Here is a 24,599-nt window from a genome sequence, read left to right on the forward strand (position 1 = left end):
TATATATATATATATATATATATATGTGTGTGTGTGTGTGTGTGTGTGTGTGTGTGTGTGTGTATACAAATGTATATATATATAAAAAAACATTTCTTAATCGTTTGGGAAATTGTGTAAAGCATAAATGGAGTTTAATGCTTTAAAAAAAAATGTAAATGGGATACGAAACATAAACATATTTTTTATTTACTTTAGAAAATAAATGCTCCAGCTGATATTTAATACAACAGGCACTCTTGCTTGTGTGATATTCCTTAAATATGTGACTTGTTATCATCAGCAATTGCAGTCCATCTGTGCAATAGAATGTGAACGTTTCTGTACGCAACTGACCAAAATGAATGAATCAGCTTTTATGTAACTTGGTACAAGACCAGCCAGTCGCTCTACTTGAAAATGTCTCTAAGCACTTCCCACTGTCTGCACAATTACCTGGATTTACACCCCGCATCTTTTAAAGTGTTCCATGTCACCCACCTTCCTCTCCGTCTTTCTTTTCCCTCAGACTCATTTCACCCACTGTGCCTAAGGATTCCTGTTCACGTCAGCAGAGTCTGAACAGTAAGTTTGATCTCAAATGACCTGTCTCTGCCCGTCTGGGTCTGCAGGGCTGATCTGAGGCCAGCGCTGACACATGGAGGACTCAGAACAGTCCAATAAAATAAGAGTGAAGGACACTGCAGCCTTTTGATGTGCTTCTTTACCTGCTTTAACCTCCCCACCCATGTGGAGTGGCTTTTCGTCCACGCACACACAAATAAAATGCAGATAACGACAGAACAATGGCAAATGTATAAGGATCGTCTCAAGAGGAGATTAACAAAACAAGGCCAATAAAAGGGAAAAAAGAGGCATACAGTAGGCATACAGTATTTACTATAAGTGGGATGCAACAAAAATGTGAATTACAGACAGAAATTCTATAGAACACGTCTGCACTTGAATGAAAGCAAAAATAAATAAATAACACAATTCATTTGAAAAGCCTTTTATGCTCACCAAGGCTGCATTATTGCTGCAAAAGTACAGTAAAACCGGTAATATTGTGAAATGTTATTACAATTTAAAATATCTATTTTATATTTAAATTTATTTTAAAATGTAATTAATTCCAATGGTGGAAAAGCTGAATTTTTAGCAGCCATTACTCCAGTCTTCAGTGACACAACAAGATCAAGTAACATTTATTTATTATTATCATGTTGTGCTGCTTAATATTTTTGTGGAAACTGATTTCATTTTCTTTTATAACGTACACGTTTTTTTATGATTTATTTAATACATCATTGCTAATTAAATTAAATTAAATTAAATGAAATTAAATGAAATTAAATGAAATGAAATGAAATGAAATGAAATGAAATGAAATGAAATTAAATTAAATTAAATTAAATTAAATTAAAATTCTTCCTGACCCCAAAACTTTAAATGGCAGTGAATAAGTTCTTGCATGCACAAATATGAAATGGGAATTTCAGTGTGCTTTTTGTCTGTTTCTATTATATGCATAAAAATATGTCTTTCAGATTTTTATAACAGATCTGTTTTGGGTGAACTATACCTGCAAGTTCATTTTAAGGTGACATTTGTGAGATATATGTATTTCACCATGACATATTTTTCTAGTCAGTCTAATTCCCTTTACAATTCACACTATTTTAATGTCACATAAATGTTTGTGTTTTCATAATTGTTATTGCCACACTGTGATTTGCAATATTGTTTCAAAAACATGCAGATACATGTGACTAAACGTCTCCTATGAATTCCCGTAATATCAAGAACAACAACAAAATAAATGTCAAATGATGATTCTGACAAAAAGAAGAGGAGGAGGTTTAAGTGTGTGTGTGTGTGTGTGTGTGAGTGAGAGAGAGAGAGAGAGAGAATCTGGAAAAAATAATGAGTGGGAGAGGCAGAGAGAGAAATGACAGATGAGCATTATGTGAATGTCTGACAAAAAGGTCTCAGAAACGTCCATCAGTTCTGAAGTCATTGTCGCCACTGTGTGGGAATCTTGGCTGAGACGATGAGAGAGAGCAGGCAGTAAGTGAGGGGAATGGTAAAAGGAGTAAAAGGATGAAAGGATGGGGAACTGTGAAAGAAGGAACACCTGCTTTGAAGTGACAGAGATCAGAGGGCAACCTCCACCCAGGCTGTCTCTCTGGCCAAGAAGCTCGCTCTGCTGGCTACGCCCACATCAAAGGCTGCTTCACAGCCACCGCGGGGAGGATCTCCCCCAGCCACCGAGCTCACAAGTCTCACTCTTCCTGCATGCCAACTGTGCCACTATAGCCATTATACCAGCATCATGCTCTGAGTGGAAATGACATGAGAGGGGAGCTAGAGAGCCTCCAAAACAACTCGCAGGCTTATGAGACGATGAGGAATCTCCTCGACATAAGCACATAAACTGGCAAACCAGAGCAATAGCTGAAGACAAGGGTGCAACAGGGCCAAAGCTCCCGGGGTAAAAGGGCCCGTCTGTTGCTATGTACTGCAAAACTGTCCTAATTCACAAGGTCATTGCGTGCAATGAGTAAAGACTGAATCTGAAGTAATTTGAGTGAAAATGTAATACATTATAAATGTTGTGTATGTACTTAAATAATCTTTAAATATATTTTGAAATAAATATGAGATATAGTTCAACCAAAAATTTAAAACTGCTGAAAATTCACTCACTCTCAGGCCATCCAAGATGTAGATGAGTTTGTTTCTTCATTTGAACATATTTGGAGAAATTTAGCATTATATCACTTGTTCACCAATGGATCCTCTGCAGTGAATGGGTGCCGTCAGAATGAGAGTCCAAACAGCTGATAAAAAAATCACAATAATCCACAAGTAATCCCCATGACTCCACTCCATCAATTAATGTCATCAAAAATCTGCATATTTAAAAGAAAACAAACCTATCATTAAGGCATTTTAACTTTAAACTGTTGCCTCTGGCCAAAATACGAGTCCATAATCCATAATAACAGTTCCACCAGTGAAAAAGTCCATCACCTGTTGTCCTCTCACGTCAAAATCCACCACCTTATTTGTTTAGAACTGTTTTGGACTGTCTTCCCTCGTAAACAGTGCTTGATCTGTGCATATTTCTCTCCTGATTAAGACGAGATGTCTTTTTCACTTGAGAAAGCAATATTATGGATAGAGGACTTGGAATTTAGCTGGAAGCAAAGCTTTGAAGTTAAAAACATCTTGATGAACATGCAGTTTCACACTTCATGGATGTTCAACAAATGTTAATTGATGGACTGGAGTCGTGTCGATTACAGTGATGTTTTTATCAGCTGTTTGGACTCATTCTGATGGCACCCATTCACTGCAGAGGATGTAATGTAATGCTAATTTTCTTCAAATCTGTTCCGATGATAAAAAAAACTTTAATCTCTCTTATATTCAAACTACAAAATACCCCACCATTACCGCTGTTAGATTGCCAAAGAGAGATGCAGAATAACTGCATTTGTAGTCTATAATTGGAAGAGAATATATTTCTGGCAAAGGATTTTTAAAATTGGCACCCACTGATTTCAATGACAATTAAGATTTTAAATTTGTGAAATATGCCTGCACTAACATTTTAGCTCCATGATGTAGGCAGTACTGCACTAAATTCAGAATATCACAGGAATTATTATATAAATACTCAGTTATGAGGTTATGAAATCTCAAAAGTGATTAAGAAGTGATAAATTTGGCTTAATATTTGCTGATGTGGTTGTTTTGAATGTGTGCACTTAAATGTTACTCAATAAATTTCTTGCTTAGTTAAGTCTTTGCTTATGATAACACATTCTTATCAATGTAGAAAACAGCTGTGCTGCTTAATATTTTTGTGGAAACTGTGATACATTGTTTTCCAGGATTCTTTGACAAATAGAACGTTCAAACGAACAGCATTTATATGAAATAGAAATGTTTTGTAACAATGCAAGTCTTTACTTTCACTTTTAATAAATTTAATGCATCCTTGATGGGAAGGGGAAAAAAAGAAGAAGAAGTAAATTTCCCCTGTTGCATGCTACTCTGCTACCATTTCCTTATTTATTTAAACTACCAGTCATATGTCTGGACACATCATTGGACAATGTCTTTTTTCTCATTATCTAAAACAAACAAACAAACCCTACAACTATAAAAGCTTATGTTTGTTTGTATAGAAATACAAGATATATAAATATTTATTTATTTACTTTTTTCAAAACCTAAAAGTTAGTTAAAACTAATTTTGTAACAGAGAGGTAAAGGTAAAGTTTTCAACAAGCAAGGAAAAGTTACAATATACGAGAGCAGTAGAAAGAGGGCATGGGATAAATGGAAAGAAGATGGGGAAGGATACCAGGAAATGTTGCATGCCATTCTCAAATGCACTATCTGTGTGAGCATGACAGTTTAATGTATCAGAACATATGCGCAACTGCAAGTCCACAGCTCTAACATGGATTTAAGCAAGCAACAGATGCTGTTGGGAACGTCAAAAGCTTCATATGACAGATTTAACTCCAGACCAGGATAAAAAGGGTTTTCAGCTGTATTTTTCCCAATCCAAAAGTTCTAAGATTTAGTAGTTAGGTGCTATTCGGGGCAAATCAATGTGGACAGATGGGCCCCTGCACTCCAAAAGCATCCGTCTTGCCCCATTTCCAGTCCACATCCTGATGCCTTCTCCCAATAGCTCATATCAATCGAAGCCAAGCACTCTTCACAGCCAAAGTATTGATTGTCAGAGAGGGAATTAAATGGTACCTCCGCACCTCCACAGACGCAGAGTGAGTGCTCTGTATGAGTTGAAGGCAGAGAGCTGTTTGAAACTTCACATTCTAGTCCAGCTGCCTGAATAAATGGTAAAAACGTCTTTGGACACACCAGAATGGAGTCTACTCAATAAGTGCATAAGCTTTTACATCTCCAACAGTGAATAGAAAAGCTATCTGAGAGCCATTCAAACATCTTCCTGTCAAACTGCCCACTTGCCCTGTTGAAAAAAGACCCCCCCCCCATTCCTATAAAAGCACACACACAAAGTGTGAGTCATGCTAGTTGTTGTAGATGGGGCAAGATGACTCACCACCCTACCTTTAGTTTGCCTTTTGACAATGGACTTGACATCATCAACAAGAAAACAGCTGTGCTGCTTAATATTTTTGTGGAAACTGTGATACATTGTTTTCCAGGATTCTTTGACAAATAGAACGTTCAAACGAACAGCATTTATATGAAATAGAAATGTTTTGTAACAATGCAAGTCTTTACTTTCACTTTTAATAAATTTAATGCATCCTTGATGGGAAGGGGAAAAAAAGAAGAAGAAGTAAATTTCCCCTGTTGCATGCTACTCTGCTACCATTTCCTTATTTATTTAAACTACCAGTCATATGTCTGGACACATCATTGGACAATGTCTTTTTTCTCATTATCTAAAACAAACAAACAAACCCTACAACTATAAAAGCTTATGTTTGTTTGTATAGAAATACAAGATATATAAATATTTATTTATTTACTTTTTTCAAAACCTAAAAGTTAGTTAAAACTAATTTTGTAACAGAGAGGTAAAGGTAAAGTTTTCAACAAGCAAGGAAAAGTTACAATATACGAGAGCAGTAGAAAGAGGGCATGGGATAAATGGAAAGAAGATGGGGAAGGATACCAGGAAATGTTGCATGCCATTCTCAAATGCACTATCTGTGTGAGCATGACAGTTTAATGTATCAGAACATATGCGCAACTGCAAGTCCACAGCTCTAACATGGATTTAAGCAAGCAACAGATGCTGTTGGGAACGTCAAAAGCTTCATATGACAGATTTAACTCCAGACCAGGATAAAAAGGGTTTTCAGCTGTATTTTTCCCAATCCAAAAGTTCTAAGATTTAGTAGTTAGGTGCTATTCGGGGCAAATCAATGTGGACAGATGGGCCCCTGCACTCCAAAAGCATCCGTCTGACCCCATTTGCTAGTTGTTGTAGATGGGGCAAGATGACTCACCACCCTACCTTTAGTTTGCCTTTTGACAATGGACTTGACATCATCAACATCATTATTTGACAGATTGATACCATCAGAGAATTGTATTTATTTATTCATTTATTAATTTGTTCAATGTTGAAGTGGAAATGTAGACTTGGAAAAGATGTAAAAAGTAAAAGATTTTCATATCAGAAACAACACAAAACGTATTTTATTTAAAGAATAATTAATGGGATTCCAAACTGTTTCCCCCCCTCTGGCAGTGTACATATATTCTGTTTTGTGCTTTCCTTCTAACAATATATTTCATGGTGCAATGTAATTTATGTTATTGTGCATGTTACATACATATCTAAATATTTGCATGTTACAGGGACTGACTGTAAACATCTTTTTTTTCTAATCTTTCCCTGTGGTCCCCATGGATTTGACTTTGCATTGATCTTTCGACTATAATGACAATTTTAAGTCCTCAGTCTTTTTAATGGTGGCGTCTATAGCACATTAAGTTGACCAATCAGCTTTAGGTAATCTCAGCTCTTCCTGGAGACACTAGCTAGCAGCTGATGCTGGGAGGGGGCTGTCTCATTGTGACGCCTGTAGAAGCATATCCAAAAAAAAAAAAAAAGAAGACAAGTGTGATTTCTGTCATCCTCCGTTTCAGAGAGGTGTCCTCTCTATCTCTCTGTTTCCTTCTATAAGCTACTAACATTTAGGTTTGGGACTCTGAAAACTTATAATACCTCCGCCGCACATCTGTTTCTCACATGGGAGCTTCAGCGCCGGTCTCTCACCCGGAGAGTTTGTCGGTAATCCCCATGAGTAAAGTTCAGAGCGAGCTGACAGCACTAAAAAATAGATAAATAAGGATTTTCATTTTTCACCCTGTAATGGAAAATTGCACATAACATTTCTCACTCAGCATTTATCCTTAATAGCAGCTGCAAATCCATATCCCCTAATTTCACAAAATCACTTCATTACAGAGAAAAGAGCATTTTTTGCTGGTAGGAAACATATTTTGTTAAACCTTTTCTTTCTCTTTTCTTACTCCTTTTTCCACTCATGACAGAGAAATCGATATAAAACATTTTAAATGCACTTTAAATAACAGGCTCTATCAAATTGCTTTTTTTCTAGAAAATCACTGTCATATTTAACTCAGCTCTGGCTTATTTAAAAAAAAACACACAAATGCAACAAAAAGTGGAACGTACAGCAAAAAATTTGACAACGGAGCATCAACAAACCTCATCACAAGTGAACTCAGAAATTTCTATCAGTCAGTGGAGAAAGTGAGTAATGTCTTGCATTAAGTTTGTTGTTTATTCTTGGCCGGAAGCAGTGAAATAACCCTATTAAATCAAGTAGTCGCCCTGCCATTAATCTCAATGCAGCCAACTAGTTCCTCAAAGCTAATGGGGTTTAGAATTTGCATCAGGCAAGTTTACCCACAAAGCTTTGCCTAAGAGGATTTTAGTCCATATAGAAGGCTTATTATCACACTTGTTCATGGACATGGATTAAATATACAAGGACCAGCGCACTGTGCTAACTCCAAGCTGCCTTTCATTTCTGACAGCTGCTACTGACTAGCAAGTAGAAAATGACCTTCACTAATGTGCTGGTGGTTGTGGGGCGGTTAAAGATCATGGGCTGGTCGCAATGAAGCCCTTAAACTGAGAAAACCCTATTTTGAAATCATCACTAAGGGTTTTCTTAACCTAAGGAGTTTGTTGAAACTGGCTGCAGGCTAATCGAGTCGCTGAGTTATTGCCATTCTGCCCTTGAAAAATTTAACCTCAGGCTGTTCTGATGGAAACTATTCCTTCAGCAGGTGCACTATAGGTTGCTTTAGATATATAAAAATAAATAAATAAATAAAATAAAATTGGGTGCAATTCTAATCAGAGCAACGTTGACTACTCATATGCTGCAAAGATTACTGAAGCATGTTTCACAAGAAAATATGATTAAAATACATAAATTAAATGCAATGTTTAATTCAGTGTGTTACTTGCCATTGCTTTGTAATTATTTGTCAAATGTTCTAAGTTATTTATTTATTTATTTTAATTTACAAGTAACAAAACCTGCAATAATAAAACTGGGTTAAAATATTTAAATCAGCATTGTGATTTCATATTAATAATTTAAATTAAATAATAGCATTATTTACTGGCATGACAGTAGTAACAGTATAGTGTAGTCCATTATAACACATTTTTAATGTGCTATATTAAACTAATATTAAATGTATTAATGAACTGTGCTTATGAAATGATGACAGAGCAACATGCATAGGGCTTTTATGTTAAATCAGATGGTCAGTGCTTGAAGTTCTGATGTTTAGTACTCTAGGCACCCTTAAATATGCTCTCACTCCCTCTGTGCCTCTGTCGGATTTCTTTCTTTTCATCTTTGCAATGTCTCATCAGTGAATACCAGCTCAGTGTTGTCAACTTAGCTTTTTCATTTGAATAAGCCTCTTTCTGCAGGAACCTGTCTGCTCTGTTTCACTGAGGCTAAATCAGCTTTAGCAGCTAAATATAAAAATGTTTCCTGAGCATTAATTCTTTAATATTTATCAGCGAAAAAAAGGTGCTTGAAATTCAACTTCAGCCCTGCTAGCAGTTCAGAGAGAACGACAAGCCGCACATAAGCTTGGATGCCCCAGTTGATCCTAAAAGCTCAAAATGTGTGTATATGACTTGTGCTGGAACACTTTACCAATAATATTTAAAAAAAGAAAGTCAGACTCTCCTGGAGACATGGAAAGTAAATATATGATTAGGAATAGAGAAAAAGGAATCACAGAGAAAAAACAGATAACATTACCAACAAGTAGCTCAGAGCAACATGTTTAGATAAAGACACCGAAGAAGTGAAACCAGAGGGAACATTAGGGCTGAATTAGCTACACACTGATAGCTGTTTTCCACTGAAATGGTGTTTGTGATTGGCCGACAGATCTGCTAAACATTCTCAGAAACAGAAAGGACTAAACAGAAACAGAAACAGAACCGGAACTAAAACTACTGAAACAATTTTATTTATTTTTTTTTTCAAATAAAGCTGAAATAAAATAAAATATAAATAGTAGATCAGAAATTTAAATTAAATGAAAATTAGAAATGTTGTCTTGGCAACTAGCTTAAGTGAACTGAACCGAACTAAAAGTAAAAATAAAAACAATTTAACTTAATAATAATAATAATAATAATAATAAAATGACAAAAGCATATGAAATTTACTAAAAAATAAACTACATTTAAAATCAAAACTGAAAATCTAAAAATAAAATATAATTCAAAATATTTTTTATTGTGATGTTTTTTATCAGCTGTTTAAACACTCATTCTGACAGCACCCATTCACTGTAGAGGATCCATTGGTGAGCAAGTGATGTAATTCTAAATGTCTCCAAATCTGTTCTAAAGAATAAACATTTTGGATGGCCTGACGGCGAGTAATTTTCAGCAAATTTTAATTTTTGGGTGAACTTTTACTTTAAGAGCAAACTTGTTTAAACATGAAGGGTAAATTAAAGGGTTAGTTCACCCAAAAATAAAAATTAGCCCATGAATTACTCACCCTCAAGGCATCCTAGGTGTATATGACTTTCTTCTTTCAGACGAATCCAGTCGGAGTTATATTAAACATTGACTTTGATCTTCCAAGCTGTATAAGCTGTATAAAGTTAATCAGTCCAAAAGAAGTGAAATAAAGCGCATCCATCCATAATAAAAAGGCTCCGGGGGGTGAACAAAGGCCTCCTGTAGCGAATCGATGCGTTTTTGTAAGAAAAAAATCCATATTTAAAACATAATAATCAATTTAATCTAGCTTGCTCTCACTGTTGTACACGAAAGCAGCTCCGGGAGGATGACGTAGGACGTTGGCATTTAACTCAGAAGTGACGAACGCAGAAGCGCAGGGGAGAGATCAAAACAAAACAACAGTCACAAATTATAGATGTACAACATGAGAATTTGTAAAGTAAAAATGTCGGAGGATTTCAATATAAGCCAAGAGGAGACTGCATGGTTTTCCTTTGCCAAAGTAAGGAAACTTTGCTTCATTTGCTCCTGTAAACTAACGTTGGTTTTCACGAGACTCACCGGCGCATGCACAACGCCGACCTCATATGTCATCTGCCTGGAACTGCTTCCGTACACAACTTTTGGCGCAAGCTAGATTAAAGTGATTATTACGTTTTGAATATGGATATTTTTCTTACAAAAACGCATCGATTCACTACAGGGGACCTTTGTTCACCCCCCGGAGCCGTGTGAGGCAATTTTTGATGTAAATAAATTTAAATAAATAAATAAAAAGGAATGAACGAATACCCTGCTCAATGTAGTGTTTTTACTATAAACTATAAAACGGTAAAATTAATAAATTAAGCTTTCATGAATTATAGTAAAGCTGAAATAATAATAAAGATAATTTAAATAATATTAGAAGAAAAACTTGATCTTAAATTTGAACTTAAAAATTAAACAACATTTAATGAAACGTAAATGAAAATTAGAAATGTTGCTTTTGCAACTGGAGAACTATTAAAAGTACCTCAATTAAAATGGAAATAAAAATTAAAGAATACAAAAATAAAAAAATAAAGCTAAATTAAATAAATGCTAAATTAAATATAAAAAAATAATAAAAATGGTGAAAATACATTAAAATTCTAAAACTAAAATTAAAACTGAAAATATAAAATGAAAATAAAAATATTTATTAATATTTTAAATAGTATTTAAAATATTAATACATACTAAAATAATATAGGCTTGATGTGTCATTTAGCATAAAATAATAATCAGAGTAATTTAAAAAGCTGTGGCAACATCAAATAATAAACAATGAGCTAAATGACCCTTAAACCATCTCAAAAAGCTCCACTATCACCTCCCATACCTTCTTCCTCTGAACCAGTCAACATTTCCAAAGGCAACACGCTAAGCCAGGAGCAGCAGTGATGGAAGAGAGACATTAAAGGCTTCTAAGCATAAGCAGAGGTAAATTCTGCCCTCCTCCCCTGCCCTTCCCAGCATGCTTGTGGTGGGCGGCTGGGTCTGTTATGTCCCTTCTTTCCGTGACGGTGTCTGGCTGCACGGTTTGACTGCAGCTTCAGTGGAGGGTATGGTGTACGCCCACACAGGTGCAGGCCGGCCCACTAATCCGTCGCTCAGCGGTCAGTCTCAGACATGATAAGGGTCAAACTGAGACTTGGCCCAGCCGTGCAGTTCTATGCTGGGGAGAACCAAGGAAGTGTGCTGGCTTTGCACTCTTCTACCATGTTCAAAAAGAGCAGCCCACATGAAGTTGGACACAGACTGTGGGTTTTATGTGGGCTGTGCATGTGCATGAACATTCAAAAATCACAAACGTATACAGAAATGAATGGCAGGGCCTTGGTAATAGAACTGGGAGTCCTTTTTATACTATAAAAACTGTCTTATCATAAAAATCTCTTGAAAAAATATATTTTTTTATAACATTTGAATTCTTGGTTTACACTGTGCATATATTTGGTGCTTATTTGTCAGAGGCTGCAGTTAATCTGCATCATAAACTAAACTGTTCTGTTTCTATGGCAGCAATGAATTTCCAATAAGTAATTTCCTCACAGATTTTAAATTCCCTTCAGCAGATCTGGCTATACTTTTCCTTCAAAACACAAGGGCTGTAAACAAGTCAGTGAGGAGCTGGTGAGATGCCCTGTTGTGTACAAATGGAGGTCTTTGAGGCCAAAGTATCCATTTATTATTCAATTCCGGTTCCTTTTTAGGCAGTGCTGAGTGATTTTCAAGTGTGTCACAAAAGATTTACAATAAAATTCAGATATGATTTTGGTCTTTACACAACAGTACGGGTCAACATTTTTATCTTAAAAAAAGAAAATTGTCTCTAAGTGTACAGTCTTAAAAAGACAAGTCACAGTTGCATGGCAGAATGTATATTTACATGTTTCTTTTTTTTTTTCAAACTTACACAATCATAGTCACAAAACACTGTTTTTTGATGTGCTGAAAAATGAAAGTGATGTGACGTGTGGCCAAGTATGGTGACCCATAAATCATCATAAAAAACTTAAGCTGATCATACAATGTGCAGAATGATGTTATTCATATAAATACAAAGAAGCCAATTTGAGGAAGGCAAATATCTAATTCCGATATTGTTCTGACATTTAATCTATGGCAAAATATACCAGCAATAAAATTGTAAGCAACAGAACAGGATTGATCTCCTGTTTCATTTCTAGTCTAGTCAGATTTTTGTTATATTTTGCTCTGCCAAATGTACCTATAAAGACCAAGATTCCAAGAGGAAAACAGCTTCAGAAATTGACTTAATAGAGCTGTTCAGATTGTAGTCCTATAAAACCCGGGGAAAAAATGAGCAATTTCAGGCTACGGGTTTTTTAAATAGTGGTTTATCAGTTAAATAAGGTCCATATCATTACTTAAACGTAAATTATACACCGTGAACACTTCAAGCATGAATTCTGAGATTTCAGCATTTTTTTTTTCTTTTTAATGTAAGTTGCTAAATCATTCAAAAGTTTGGGGTCGGCAAGATTTTTAAATGTTTTTGAAGTCTCGTATGCTCACCAAGGCTGCATTTATTTGATCAAAAATACAGTAAAAACAGTAATATTGTGAAATATTATTGACATTTAAAATAAAATGATAAAATATTATGTTTTAATATAATTTTGTAACGTAATTTATTCCTGTGATGGTAAAGCTGAAATTTCAGCAGTCATTACGCATGTCCTTCAGAAATCATTCTAATTTGATGCTCATGTAACATTTCCTATTATTAGCAAAGCTGAAAACAGTTGTACTGCTTAAAGGGGTCCTATTATGCTTTTTCACTTTTTTAATTTTAGTCAGTGTGTAGTGTGTATGTTTGGGCGGACCCCTTTAATATTTTATTGTAGAAACCATGGCATTTTTTCTTTGATAGAATTTTCAAAAGAACATAATTTATCTGAAACGTAAATTGTATGTAACAATGTAAAAGTCTTTGTCACTTTTGATCAGTTGAATGAATTCTTGCTGAGTAAAAGCAAAATAAATAAATAAAAAATAACAATAATAAAAACAACAACAAAACTTTTTAACCATCCTTAGCCTTAGTTGACATCATGACTCAACAGCTCTATAATATTTTATTTTATAGCTTAGGTAATTTTGTAATCAGAATGTAAGCAAAAAATGAAAAGTAATTTTCAGGAAAATGTGAAACATTTGAAAAACATCAAAAACATTATATTTCTATTCACTCACCCACCAGCACAAGTAAAGTGACAGTTCACTAAATAAAATGAAAAATTTCACACGTCAAAAATCACATTCTATCTAGACATTTGCTGACATGAGATAAGAGGTGATCTACTTCAGGGGTCCAGACATCACTGGGGTCTGAAAATGTTTGAAGATTCTCACGTTCCTTGTTATTAAACCTGCTAACAGACTGGCATTTAAATGCTCATACTATATGATAATGCATAACGGTCACAACATTAAAATGCTTTAATAGTCTGGTGTCATGCTGTTAAGGGTTCATTTTATGCAATTGGTGACTCAGTGAGTTGGGGCCGCTCTCAGATTGCTCTCAATTTCACCAGCTCAGAGCAGAAGGATCAACTGTAGTTAGCTCATGCTGTTGACATGCATATTGAAGGATCTCTTTCACCCAAATGAGTCTGTAAACAAGATGTGAAGGCAGCACTGGCAACACAACTCGCAGGAATAAGTGTCGAGGAGCAGTTATTGTGTTATTTAGAGCACCATAAAGTGCAGGGCTATTGATTTGAGAGGCAAAGCGGCTCCATGTCATTGCTGAATCATTAAACTGATATATTATGCACTATGCTCTTCCCTCTGCCACCCTGTCTGTTTCCAACCACATCAGTCCAGCACATTTCCAATAATACTTTGCTCCTTTTTAATCCTTTGCACTTTTGCTTTTGTGAAGGATCTCACTATTAACCACCCAAGTTTGTCACTTTTTCTAAACATCTAAGGCCGTGTGTACACCTGGTCTGGTGATCAGATCATAAGTTCATCAGATCATAAATTTCTGCTTACACCGGACATAAACATTTATCATCAAATACATCTCCCTTTGAACCTTTGATGAGCAGTTTCATCAATTAAAATAAATAATATTTAAATAATATTAATAATTGATTAATAATTAGTAATAAATTAATCATTTAACTAAACCATTTGAAAATTAAAATATCAAAAACCAAAGCACTAAATAAATAAATAAATACACCACTAGAAAATAAAATAAAAAAAAATAGATCACAGTAAAAAAAAAAAAAAAATAATAATAATAAATTAAACACAGTCAAATATGTACAATTAATAAATAAAATAGCCATGATAAAATAGAAAAATAAGAGAAAAGGTCCAGTAGATAAACAAATCACAGTGGAAATTAAATAAATAGATAAACAAACAGATAAAAAGAGGGAAATTTCAATTAAAAAAAAAAAAAAACAGAAACATTTCAATAAATAAATCTCTGGAACTCAGTGGATGATTGACAGAAGTGTAGGTCCTTGTTGTCCAGATCACACACACTGATTGTCATTTACACTACACTTCAAAAGTGGTTTGAGTGATCGAATCACAAAATGTTTTGGACCTGCTTACACCTGTATTTAGTGGTGTCTGCTTACCTGAGCATCCACCTGAAATTGATGTAAGGTGTAACTTTTATAGTGTTTGTCACCCAGGGATAATTTCTAATTTTACAGAAAAAAAGTTCACTAAGGCTGCGAACAGCTTGGGGTTATAAAGAGACGTAGATAGAAATAATCACAAACTGTGCAAGGAATGCAATAAAAACAAGTCTCACCAGAACCGAATGGCCCATGTGTACATAGATTCAGAGCTGTTAATTCTCTATAAATCTATGCAGCTTTTGGAGCCGGTCCCTAGCACACACGCTGGCAAGCTCTCCTGAGCTTATAGTCTGTTATGGCACTGAAACCCTCCCTTTCACCACTCCTTTCTCTAAAAACCAGAGGGTCTGCAAACATGATTTGGTACACGTTGCTACATGGGTCTCTTAAAGCAGTTATCCAGGACTTAGAGTCAACCTGAGAAACAAAACACATGCTTAATCAGGAATTGAGAGGTGAGCAAAAAAATATTAGTTGGAGGGATGAATTAACTAAACAGCTCCACTATTAATGTAATTATACTTAAAGGGATAGTTCACCCCCGAATAAAAATTATTTCATTTTTTGACTCTCAAGTCTTTCCAAATCTGTATGCATCTCTTTCATGGAACACAAAAGAAGATATTTTGAATTGTAGTAATATATATATATTGTTTTTGTCCATACAATGAAAGTCAGTACAATCCAATGTTGTTTGGGCCCCAGTATTATTTAAAATATATATATTTTTGCTTTCTGCAAGAAGATAGTTAAGGCCTGTTCACACCAAGAATGAAAAAAATGATAAGCGTCTACACCAATGCACGACAATGTTCTGTTTATTAGATTAACTGTAGTTGTGTCATCTGCCGCTCCCAATGTTCAGGCTCTTGAAAGTCAGATGGATTCTGATTGTCAATGTTTATATCGTTTATCAGCTTTAAAAAATGTTCTGAAAGTGCAACAGTATGGTTCCTCTATGTCGTTATCATTATAATTTTGGTGTGGACTTTATTTTTCAATATTTTATAATAAAACAAAAGAACTAAAACTACAATTAAAATGAAAAAACAAAAAACTGTTTCAAAATATTAATAAAAAATATAAACTATAATACAAATATAATAAAACTATATAATATCTCAGTGATGCTAAAATAACAATTGCGTGAACGGCCTTTATAAAGGTTTGGAACAGCATAAGATTTTTGGGTGAACTATACGTATAAGAAAAAAAAAAAGGGGACCCAAGTTATACAGAAATGACAACAACCACCTAGCAACCACTCAGAACATTCTAGCAACCGCACTGCAATATCCTAAAAAAACACAACACCACGGCAACCGCATAACATGGCAGCAACTTTTGCACAGAAAAGCATCCATTACAGTTTTTTACTGAAAAAAAGTGAAAATCTAGTTTTTAAATTCTAAAAGACATAATAACAGCATAAATGAGATCGTTGTAGGTCAAAACAACAGAAGTGATGGAATATTGAAATCTCTAAATCAATTAGTACTTAAGAGTTCTCCATTTGTGAGCAGTGCATATGGCAGAGCGTGCTCGAGTTGAGTGATTTTTTTTAGTGACAAAATCTCTCAACTGTTCTTATTTGCTGAAGCGCTTGGTAAAAGATGAGATCTTGGCACCAAAGTTCAAACAACTTATGCTCCCTGTTTCACTCTGTTTCACAAATGTGAGTTAAAAAGCTACTTAATTAAAGATGCTATCTACTTTCAGTTTCACACACGCCGCTTAAAAGGAGGTGTGTGCGTGTTGCCAGAGGAAAAGCGGGAGAACAGAGAGGGTACGGATCGATACGAGAGGGAGTCCAGGCTGTCACTCAGCCTCGTCTCCCCGAGGGAGGCCGCGAGAGATCCAACACATAGATAAACTCTCATCTCATGGAAATGGAGTCACTCCTCACCCAGTTTCCAACACTCTTCCTCCTCACAGGTAGATGAATGAGAAAAACCAATGAACGAATAAAAGTAGATTGTGAGGATAAATGAATAACATAAGAGTGTAATTGTCAGTTGGCCTTTCAGAAATGAATGAGGAGGTAATCCATCTAACTGATAAAATCCCACTCCCCTCAGAGAGGCTGCCCATGGGTGAAATATTAGTCTGAAGTGCTTTCACCGGATTGGCTTTTCGTGGTAAAAAAAATAGCATCCTGATATGCCGGTTCAGGCTATACAAATGTCAAGAACCAATTAGGTAAGCAAGAGTGTTTTGACACCTTTTTTTTTTTTTTTCAGAGATTATTGTGTCTAAAAGTTTTAAACAAGGGGCAGCTGGAGACTCTGGGTGTTTTACTATTCAGTGATGACAACAAATGTCCAAAATTACCTGCTTCAGTCAAAATTAATTGTTTAGGATGTTCTGCACTGCATTTTGGTGATAAATGCCACAAGGTATAGTTATTTTTTATTTTTTTATTGTGTTATTAGTACCTGAAATGAGGTGGCAAAGTTTGAATTGGTATATTAGGCCAATGAACAATAAATAAATAAATTGAATCAAATATTTGAACAAATCTATATTGTATTAAATTATATATTTAAATGTTTTATATATCTACACTACTGGTCAAAAGTTCATAATAATTTAAAAAAAATAATGTTTTTAAAACAAGCCTCTTATGCTCTGCATTTATGTTCTTAAAACAGTATTACAATTTAAAATAACTGTATTGTAATATATTTTAAAATATAATTTATTCCTGTGATACAAAGCTGAATTTTCAGTATCATTACTCCAGTCTTCGGTCTCACATGATCCTTCAAAATAAATGGATCATATAAATGCAGATTTGGTGAGAATAAGAGACTTCATTAAAAACATTTAAAAATCATAATCATCATTATCATAATCATAACCATCATTTCCAAACGTTTGACAACTAAAAATAAGAGGACACATTAAATTGGACAAAAGTTAAAGTAAAAACATTTATCATGTTACAAAATATTTCTATTTCAAATAAATACTGTTCTCTTCATCCAAGAAAAGGACAAAATATTTAATAATTATTTTATTAAATATACTTATTATTAAAACAATAATACATAATAATAATATTATATAATTATATCGCTCACAGATGTTATACATTTGCTTAAAAATAATATATTTTAATATTTGTTTTATTTTTGTTCTGTTGATTTGTGTTGTCCCTAGAGTATCTTTTCTCACTTTCTTTTTTATGTTGTTATTTATATTACAGGCTGGGCACACCAGACATAGCTCACCTGTGGTCTCGATCTCATTTTCTGGCTGAGACTGCAATAATGATGATAAGCAAAGTAAGAAGCAGCACTCCAGCGATTAGCAGATAACATTTCCTCCTCCTCAGCTGCCTCTGGAATACAGAATAAAGAAGAAAAAGGTTTGAGAGATATTACTGTATGATTAAGGATAACGATAGTTTACCCAAAAATGAAATTTATGTCATTTTCATGTCATTCTAAACCAGTTTGACTTTTTTTTTGGCAGAATGTTAATGCTGCTCTTTTCCATTCCATGTGAATGTTGACCAGGGGCTTTCATGCTCAAACAAAAAAACAAACAAACAAAAAAAAAACTTTAAAAGTACGGAGTGTCTATTTACACTAAGTGCAAATAGCCCGCCTTGTTGGCAGAGGCTATTTACCCTAACTCCACCCATCAATGTGTGATTCGGCTAGTCAACATTAAAACATTACATGGCGCAGATGGTAAAACATGTGTCGTACTCATTTTGACGTGATCGACCCGGGTTCGAATCCGCCTTTTGGCAAACTTTTTTCTCCCTTTTCAAATTCAAATCACATCAGAAAAGCATTTATTTTCAATGAAAATGAAGGAAATAATCAAAAAGTTGAAAATAAAGTATCGGATAGGGTAGGTGTAGGGAGTGCTTTATTGTCCCAATAAGGTGGCATCCATTTAATAATTTGAATGCACTTAGTGTAAATAGCATATCACTAAAAATTTTTTAGTAAAGTTTTTAGGATTACTGATAAACTAATGTAGTTTGATTTGTATTAGTTATCTATTTTAGTTTTAGTTACAGTGGTAGTAATGTTGTCATTTTATTAGTTTTTTATTATGTCTATATAGGTTTTTATTAACTTTGTTTTATTTAATTTGAGTTATTTCAGTACTTCAACATACAAAATGGAAATTAAATTATATATATTGAATGTATTTATATATATGTACATGTATATGTATATATTTATTGAATGATCACTGTGCGATGTCCGAACTGATAAAAGCGTCTGCTAAATGACTAAAAGTAAAAGTAAAGTAAAAAATGCTGCTATTTGCAATTAGTGTAAATAGCATCCATCGCTATTTGCACTTAGTGTAAATAGCATCTATCACTAAGAAAATATGCTATTTTCACTTAGCGTAAATAGCCTCTATCGCTATTTACACGTAGTGCAAATAGTCGCTGCCTTAAAAGTATTCCATACAACAACATGCCCTGCATAGAGCCATGCATAGATTGTCTGAAAATCTCCCTTTTCATTGTAGCACTCAAATCTTACTTAAAATCTTACATCTTACTTGCATTCAAATTTGTTGTGTGAAATGCATTGGAGACAATTATGGCTTAACATTCTGGCTTTTCTTCACAAAAATCATATAACTTCAGACAGGGCCGTGCAGAGACCTTTGGAGGGGCAGGTGCTCAAAGTATAAAAGGGGCATATGGAGCACGGCTTTTAATAGGGCTGTGCTCCTTGCTGAGACATGTATCGAAACGGATGCTTCTGTATTGATAGCAGCAAATGCCGTGACGGTGTTTTGAAAAAGAAACACAGAACAGAAAAGACCATTTTAAGTTTAAAAGTTAAATAAATATTTCTTTGCACCTCTTAATCACTCTGAAAATAGAAACGGAATTAAATTAGGCCTATTATTATTATTGAGTTTACAGGGTATGGTGGTTTTGCTGTTGTAAACACTACTGTTGTTGTTGTAGAAAAAATATTTCTGTCTTATTTAAAATAGAATTATATTATAATCCTGTTCTGAATTTATGAATTTTTTTAATTATAATGATGATAAAAACAGGATTGGAGGATGAGAAAATCAGTATAAGCCTGTTTTATCAGGGTTGTGATAATTATTTTTAAGGCACTCTACGTTTTTAAAATAAATACTGTATAAAAAAAAAGTTAAAAGTAATAGTTGTTTAGTCAGATAACATACAGACAAGACCCCTCGATGCCCATTAAACTTTTCCCAATCAAACAGCAAGAACGAAAGAGAACAGGCACCTTTGTTTATATTGCTGTGTGTAGAACGTTAGCTGCATTTTTAATATTTAATTTTAAAGAAATGTAATTTCGTCCCCCGCACTTTATTCGGGCAGGTGTGTTCACGTAGAGGTTTCTAGATTTAAATTAAAAGAGACAGTATCGATAGTCTATGCATGACCTGATGTTTTATTCATATCCAAAATGAGGAGAAGTGAATATCTGGAGCGCTCAACATTCTCATGCAGTGTATGTTTAATTCATACTCGAAGCCGGAGGGCGCTCTCGTGCAGAAAGTCCAAAACAGACTCATAGAAGGAATGACTTATGACGTGCAGGAAAGCCTAATATGGACAAAAGCATCCGGCTATTGCTGTAGCTGAGCTGAATGAAAAGCAGAAAAAAACGTGAAGACAATAAACACACGATTGCGAAAATATACGGATTATGTCTGTTTTTCAAGTTATCTCCAGGTAATAAATAAACTTTATGAATAATGCAGTACTGATTGACATATCATTTAGTAGCCTATAGAAACTATACATTTTCTGCCTTATTCTGTGATAAAAATAGGGAAAAGGTGCTCGTAGTAGCCTTTATAAACCGATCATAAAATTGTCATTAGGAAAATATTGAACAAAATTATTATAGCCCCTTGCTGCAGCTAACCTTACTTCCACAGGCTACAAACAGCAATATAAACAACAGCTGTGCACACTCTCTTCACGCAGTTCTTGTATAATAATAATAATTTAATAATATAAGTATACAAGCGCTCCGCTGAGAACTCTACTTACCGGCAGCTGCGGACGTTATGAAGGCATCCTGGTAGTGCGCTACATTAAAGGTGTCTGAACGTGAGGGATAGTCCCTGATGAGATCGTCAGGTGAAAGGTCATCATCATGTGGATAATTTTATTTACGACTAAATTATAATTAATTCATTTTACTAATAGTTAGATTGGGCAGGCCTTCACAAAATGGTGTTTAATTACAAAAAAAAAATTGCCTTGACAAAAGGGCACTTTGGGCATCAAGGGGAAAGGGGCAGGTGCTCAAACACCCATCGCACCCCCCACCACCCCCTGCACGTGCCTGACTTCAGAAGATTTTTGGAGCTTGACAACCCCTGGTTACCATTTACTTTCATTGTACAACTTAAATCAGCATCAATGTTCTGCTATGTTGTGTTCCACAGCAGAAAGAAAGGCATAGAGGTTTGAAACAACATGTGGGTGAGTGAATTATGCAAGAATATACATAAACAAAAACAATGAGCCACTATCAAGATATCGAAAATACTGCGTAGGGTGATAGTAACTGAAAATGCATTCAGACAACATCCAGCAGCATACTCTTAATAGACTAATAACAAAAGCAAGACTCGTGAGTCAAACAGATTTGTTCACACACACACACCCACACACAAATCTATAGAATAAATTATTTTTCGGTTGCCCGCCACTGTTAAAATCAATAAATCAACAGTCATTATGCAGTACGAACGGCCCTTCTAGGTACTAAAGGACCGGCATGGAATAAAATAACAAAATTACACCATCATTTTCCAAACAGGTTCCCGCCACCGACGCAATACCACAATACGAAATGAAGGTGCTGCCATCAATTGACCTCTATAGGCTCTCTCCCCAATACAGAGACATGCTTTGAAAATGATTTCTCAAAGACAGAATTGAATTGTGGCCTAGAGTCAAGAGCTGTTGGCCAAGCATGAGAGAGCCGCATTCTCCGCTGCGCTCGAGTTCTGGCTGAACAGCGTTCACAAAACCCATCTGGCTCTCTGATGCTCTTCGCCTCTGATAAGGCACCGCAATGGGAAGAAGCCCTGCTCTGTTTTTCAAAAGAATTTTGGAAAACTGCCGAAAGTGTCATTTGGACTTTCAGTGTCCAAGACCAAAACCCCCGCGGATCTATTGTTTTGTCATGCTGAGAAATTAAGATCCAGTTTAGAACCAGCGCAACCAACAAGTGTGGGAATAATAAACAACATTGAATGGAATTTGCTTGCTGAGTGGATTTCAATATATATTTTTCAGACTCGGCAGGCGGCTCTGACTTTTGGGAGCGTAGATTCTATGTTGTTTTGAAATGACCTTCCCTGCTTCCCATAGCTTTTTTTTTGACAAAGCCAGAAAGAGCAGCAGTCGTAGACCACAGCTAGGCAGGAGTCTTTAAATCCTGACGTGCTTCAAAGCACAAAGAGCAATTTATCTTCTTATCTGAGACTGGAAACAGACTTTCTATGTGGAAGTGTGCATGTGGGGGGAGGGGGGGAGGGAGGGAGAGAAGGAGGCAAAAATAAAAAAACTGCTGTCGAGTAATTTTCCGTTTAAACGTTCCACTCCACAACAATTTGCATAAGCAGCCCTGTGTCTGTGATAAGAAGATTGGTAATTTTCAAAGGCTCTGTAGGGATTGGGAATTAAAAGCCTCTCTCTGCTATCTCCTCTCTTGCAGCTGGTCACCACAGATTCCCTCGTTTCTTTCTTACATTTCTCCAAAACCGCGCCTTATAAACTTTCTCTCTCTCTCTCGTTCGCTCTATCACTCAGAATTCAGTCTCTAGGCGCTGATTTTAACTCTGTGTTATCCCAGGCCTGCTCTGTCATTTAGAGAAAACAGGAAAATAAATCAGGTAAAAAGGGAACAATAAAGCTTTAGGTGACAATACAACTGTTGCTGTATTTCGGAGCTTGAATTTTTTTCCTGATGCTGCGGTTGGGAAGCAGGGTGGAGATGGAGAGTGCAGGCGCTCACAGAGTGAGAAAGACAAAGGGAAAATGACTTAAGGATAAAAAGAAAGCTGATGGAGTGAAGTGCCGGCGAGAAGAGAGAAAAGGAAAAGGGAAATTAATTTTCTCTCTCTTCATGTACACAATTTAGTCGAGCTGCTGTAGAAGCACTAAAACTAAGGCACCTTGATATTGAAAAAGGTTTCGGGGTAGTCCTATAAATGATTAAACTACTGTATGAATATGCACTGATAATTTAATTAGAAGCTTTGATTTTGTTCTTAAAGATTTTGTGCAATTGTACAGAAATGTATGCAAAATTATATTGTATATGATCAGGGCTGGACTGGGACAAAAAAAATCGGCCCTGGCATTTTTTGGTCCAGGCGGCCCACCACCACTTCGAGATAGATAGATGTATGTATATGTATCACACTCATATCACATCTGGTTTTGGATAAGAATAAAACGTCAGGTCCGACAATATCGTGTCTTTTTTTATTTAAATCTAGCTTTATTCGCATTGGCCCATGGAAACCTCTATGAACACACTTGACTTGATTCGGCCAAAAAATCGCGGGGGAAGAAATTACATTTTATTAAAAAGTGTTTCTGTTTACGTATTCTACACTCATGGCGTGCACACACATTAGGATAGGTTAGATGCCTGCCTCCGCTGCGAGTCCCTATCAAGCACTTTACAGATTCAACTACTCTCCTCTCCTCCTCCTGCCTGGCTCTTTGGCCAGCATCACTCACCGCAGAGCAAGCCTGTTCTTGATAAATCTGCTGTGAAAACGTGGGAAAAGCCGACGAGGAAGAAGGGTGAAGCGATCTTTATATAGGCGGAGAAAAATACTTAATCGCTCCGTCTATAGCGCAATAGACAATACAGGAGACAGGAGTCAAGACAAACCAATGGGCCACTGGCTGCTCGCTGTCCCTGGTTGATGGTCCTCGAAAAAACAAAAAACAAAAACATTCTGTCAGCCCCTTAAGTGCGTCGGCCCACCAGGAAAATGCCCGGTATGCCCGATTACCAATCCAGCCCTGTATATGATACTGATACACTACTGTTCAAAAGTTTGGGGTTGGTAATTTTTATTTTTTTGAAAAAAGTCTCATGCTCACCAAGGCTGCATTTATTTGACAAAAACACATTAAAAACAGTAATATTGTGAAATAATATTACAATTCAGAATAACAGTTTTCTAATTTTAATGTATGTTAAAATGTAATCTATATCTTTGGCGGTAAAGCTGAATTTTCAGCAGCCAACACTCCAGTCTTCAGTGTCACATGATCCTTCAGAAATCATTCTAATATGCTGATTTGGTGCTTAAGAAACATTTCTTATTATTATCAATGTTTAAAGCTGTTGTGCTGATAATATTTTTGAGGAAACTTGAGGATACCTTTCTTTTCAGTAGAATTCGATGAATAGAACGTTCAAAAGAACAGCATTTATTTGAAATATAAATCTTTACTGTCACTTATGACCAATTTATTGCATCCTTGGTAAATATATATGTTAATTTATTTTAAAAAATCCATTTTTGGGTGAACTATACATTTAATTGTTATGAGCTTTATCAGAGCTATTTTACTATTCAGGTCACCTAGTGGCTGGATGGGAAAACTGCCTCAAAAGGTCATTTAAAGGCCCTGAAATGCTTAGAAACACGCAGCGGTACTCTGTGTTGACGTCATTTTAACTGAAACAGGAAGACAGGGCGGGACATATCAAGCAGCCCCGCCCCTTTTTAAAATAGCCAATAGCGTTCGTTTTATATCACAGCTTGGGCTAGAGCCGTTCAGAGCCATTGAGCTCCGTAAAGCCGCATTTGACAGGGTATGCCAGCCACAATCTCATCCATATTGCTATAAAATATAGCATTCTGTGTAGAATTCA

At 35.5% G+C, this 24,599-nt stretch overlaps 1 protein-coding gene across 2 annotated transcripts in view; it reads right to left on the reverse strand.

The window, feature by feature from the left end:
- The window catches only part of tsnare1 (T-SNARE Domain Containing 1), a 139,884-nt gene that overhangs the window by 1,681 nt on the left and 113,604 nt on the right, over window positions 1–24,599 (reverse strand). For both annotated transcript variants that reach the window (XM_016475270.1, XM_016475269.1), the window contains exon 11: window positions 17,937–18,046. In XM_016475270.1, coding sequence (XP_016330756.1) covers window positions 17,951–18,046 — 96 coding nt within the window. In that variant the 3' untranslated portion in view covers window positions 17,937–17,950. The remainder of the gene's footprint in view (window positions 1–17,936; window positions 18,047–24,599) is intronic.

Source organism: Sinocyclocheilus anshuiensis, unplaced genomic scaffold (genome assembly GCF_001515605.1).
Source record: "Sinocyclocheilus anshuiensis isolate Anshui unplaced genomic scaffold, SAMN03320099.WGS_v1.1 scaffold2170, whole genome shotgun sequence".
NCBI lineage: Eukaryota > Metazoa > Chordata > Actinopteri > Cypriniformes > Cyprinidae > Sinocyclocheilus > Sinocyclocheilus anshuiensis.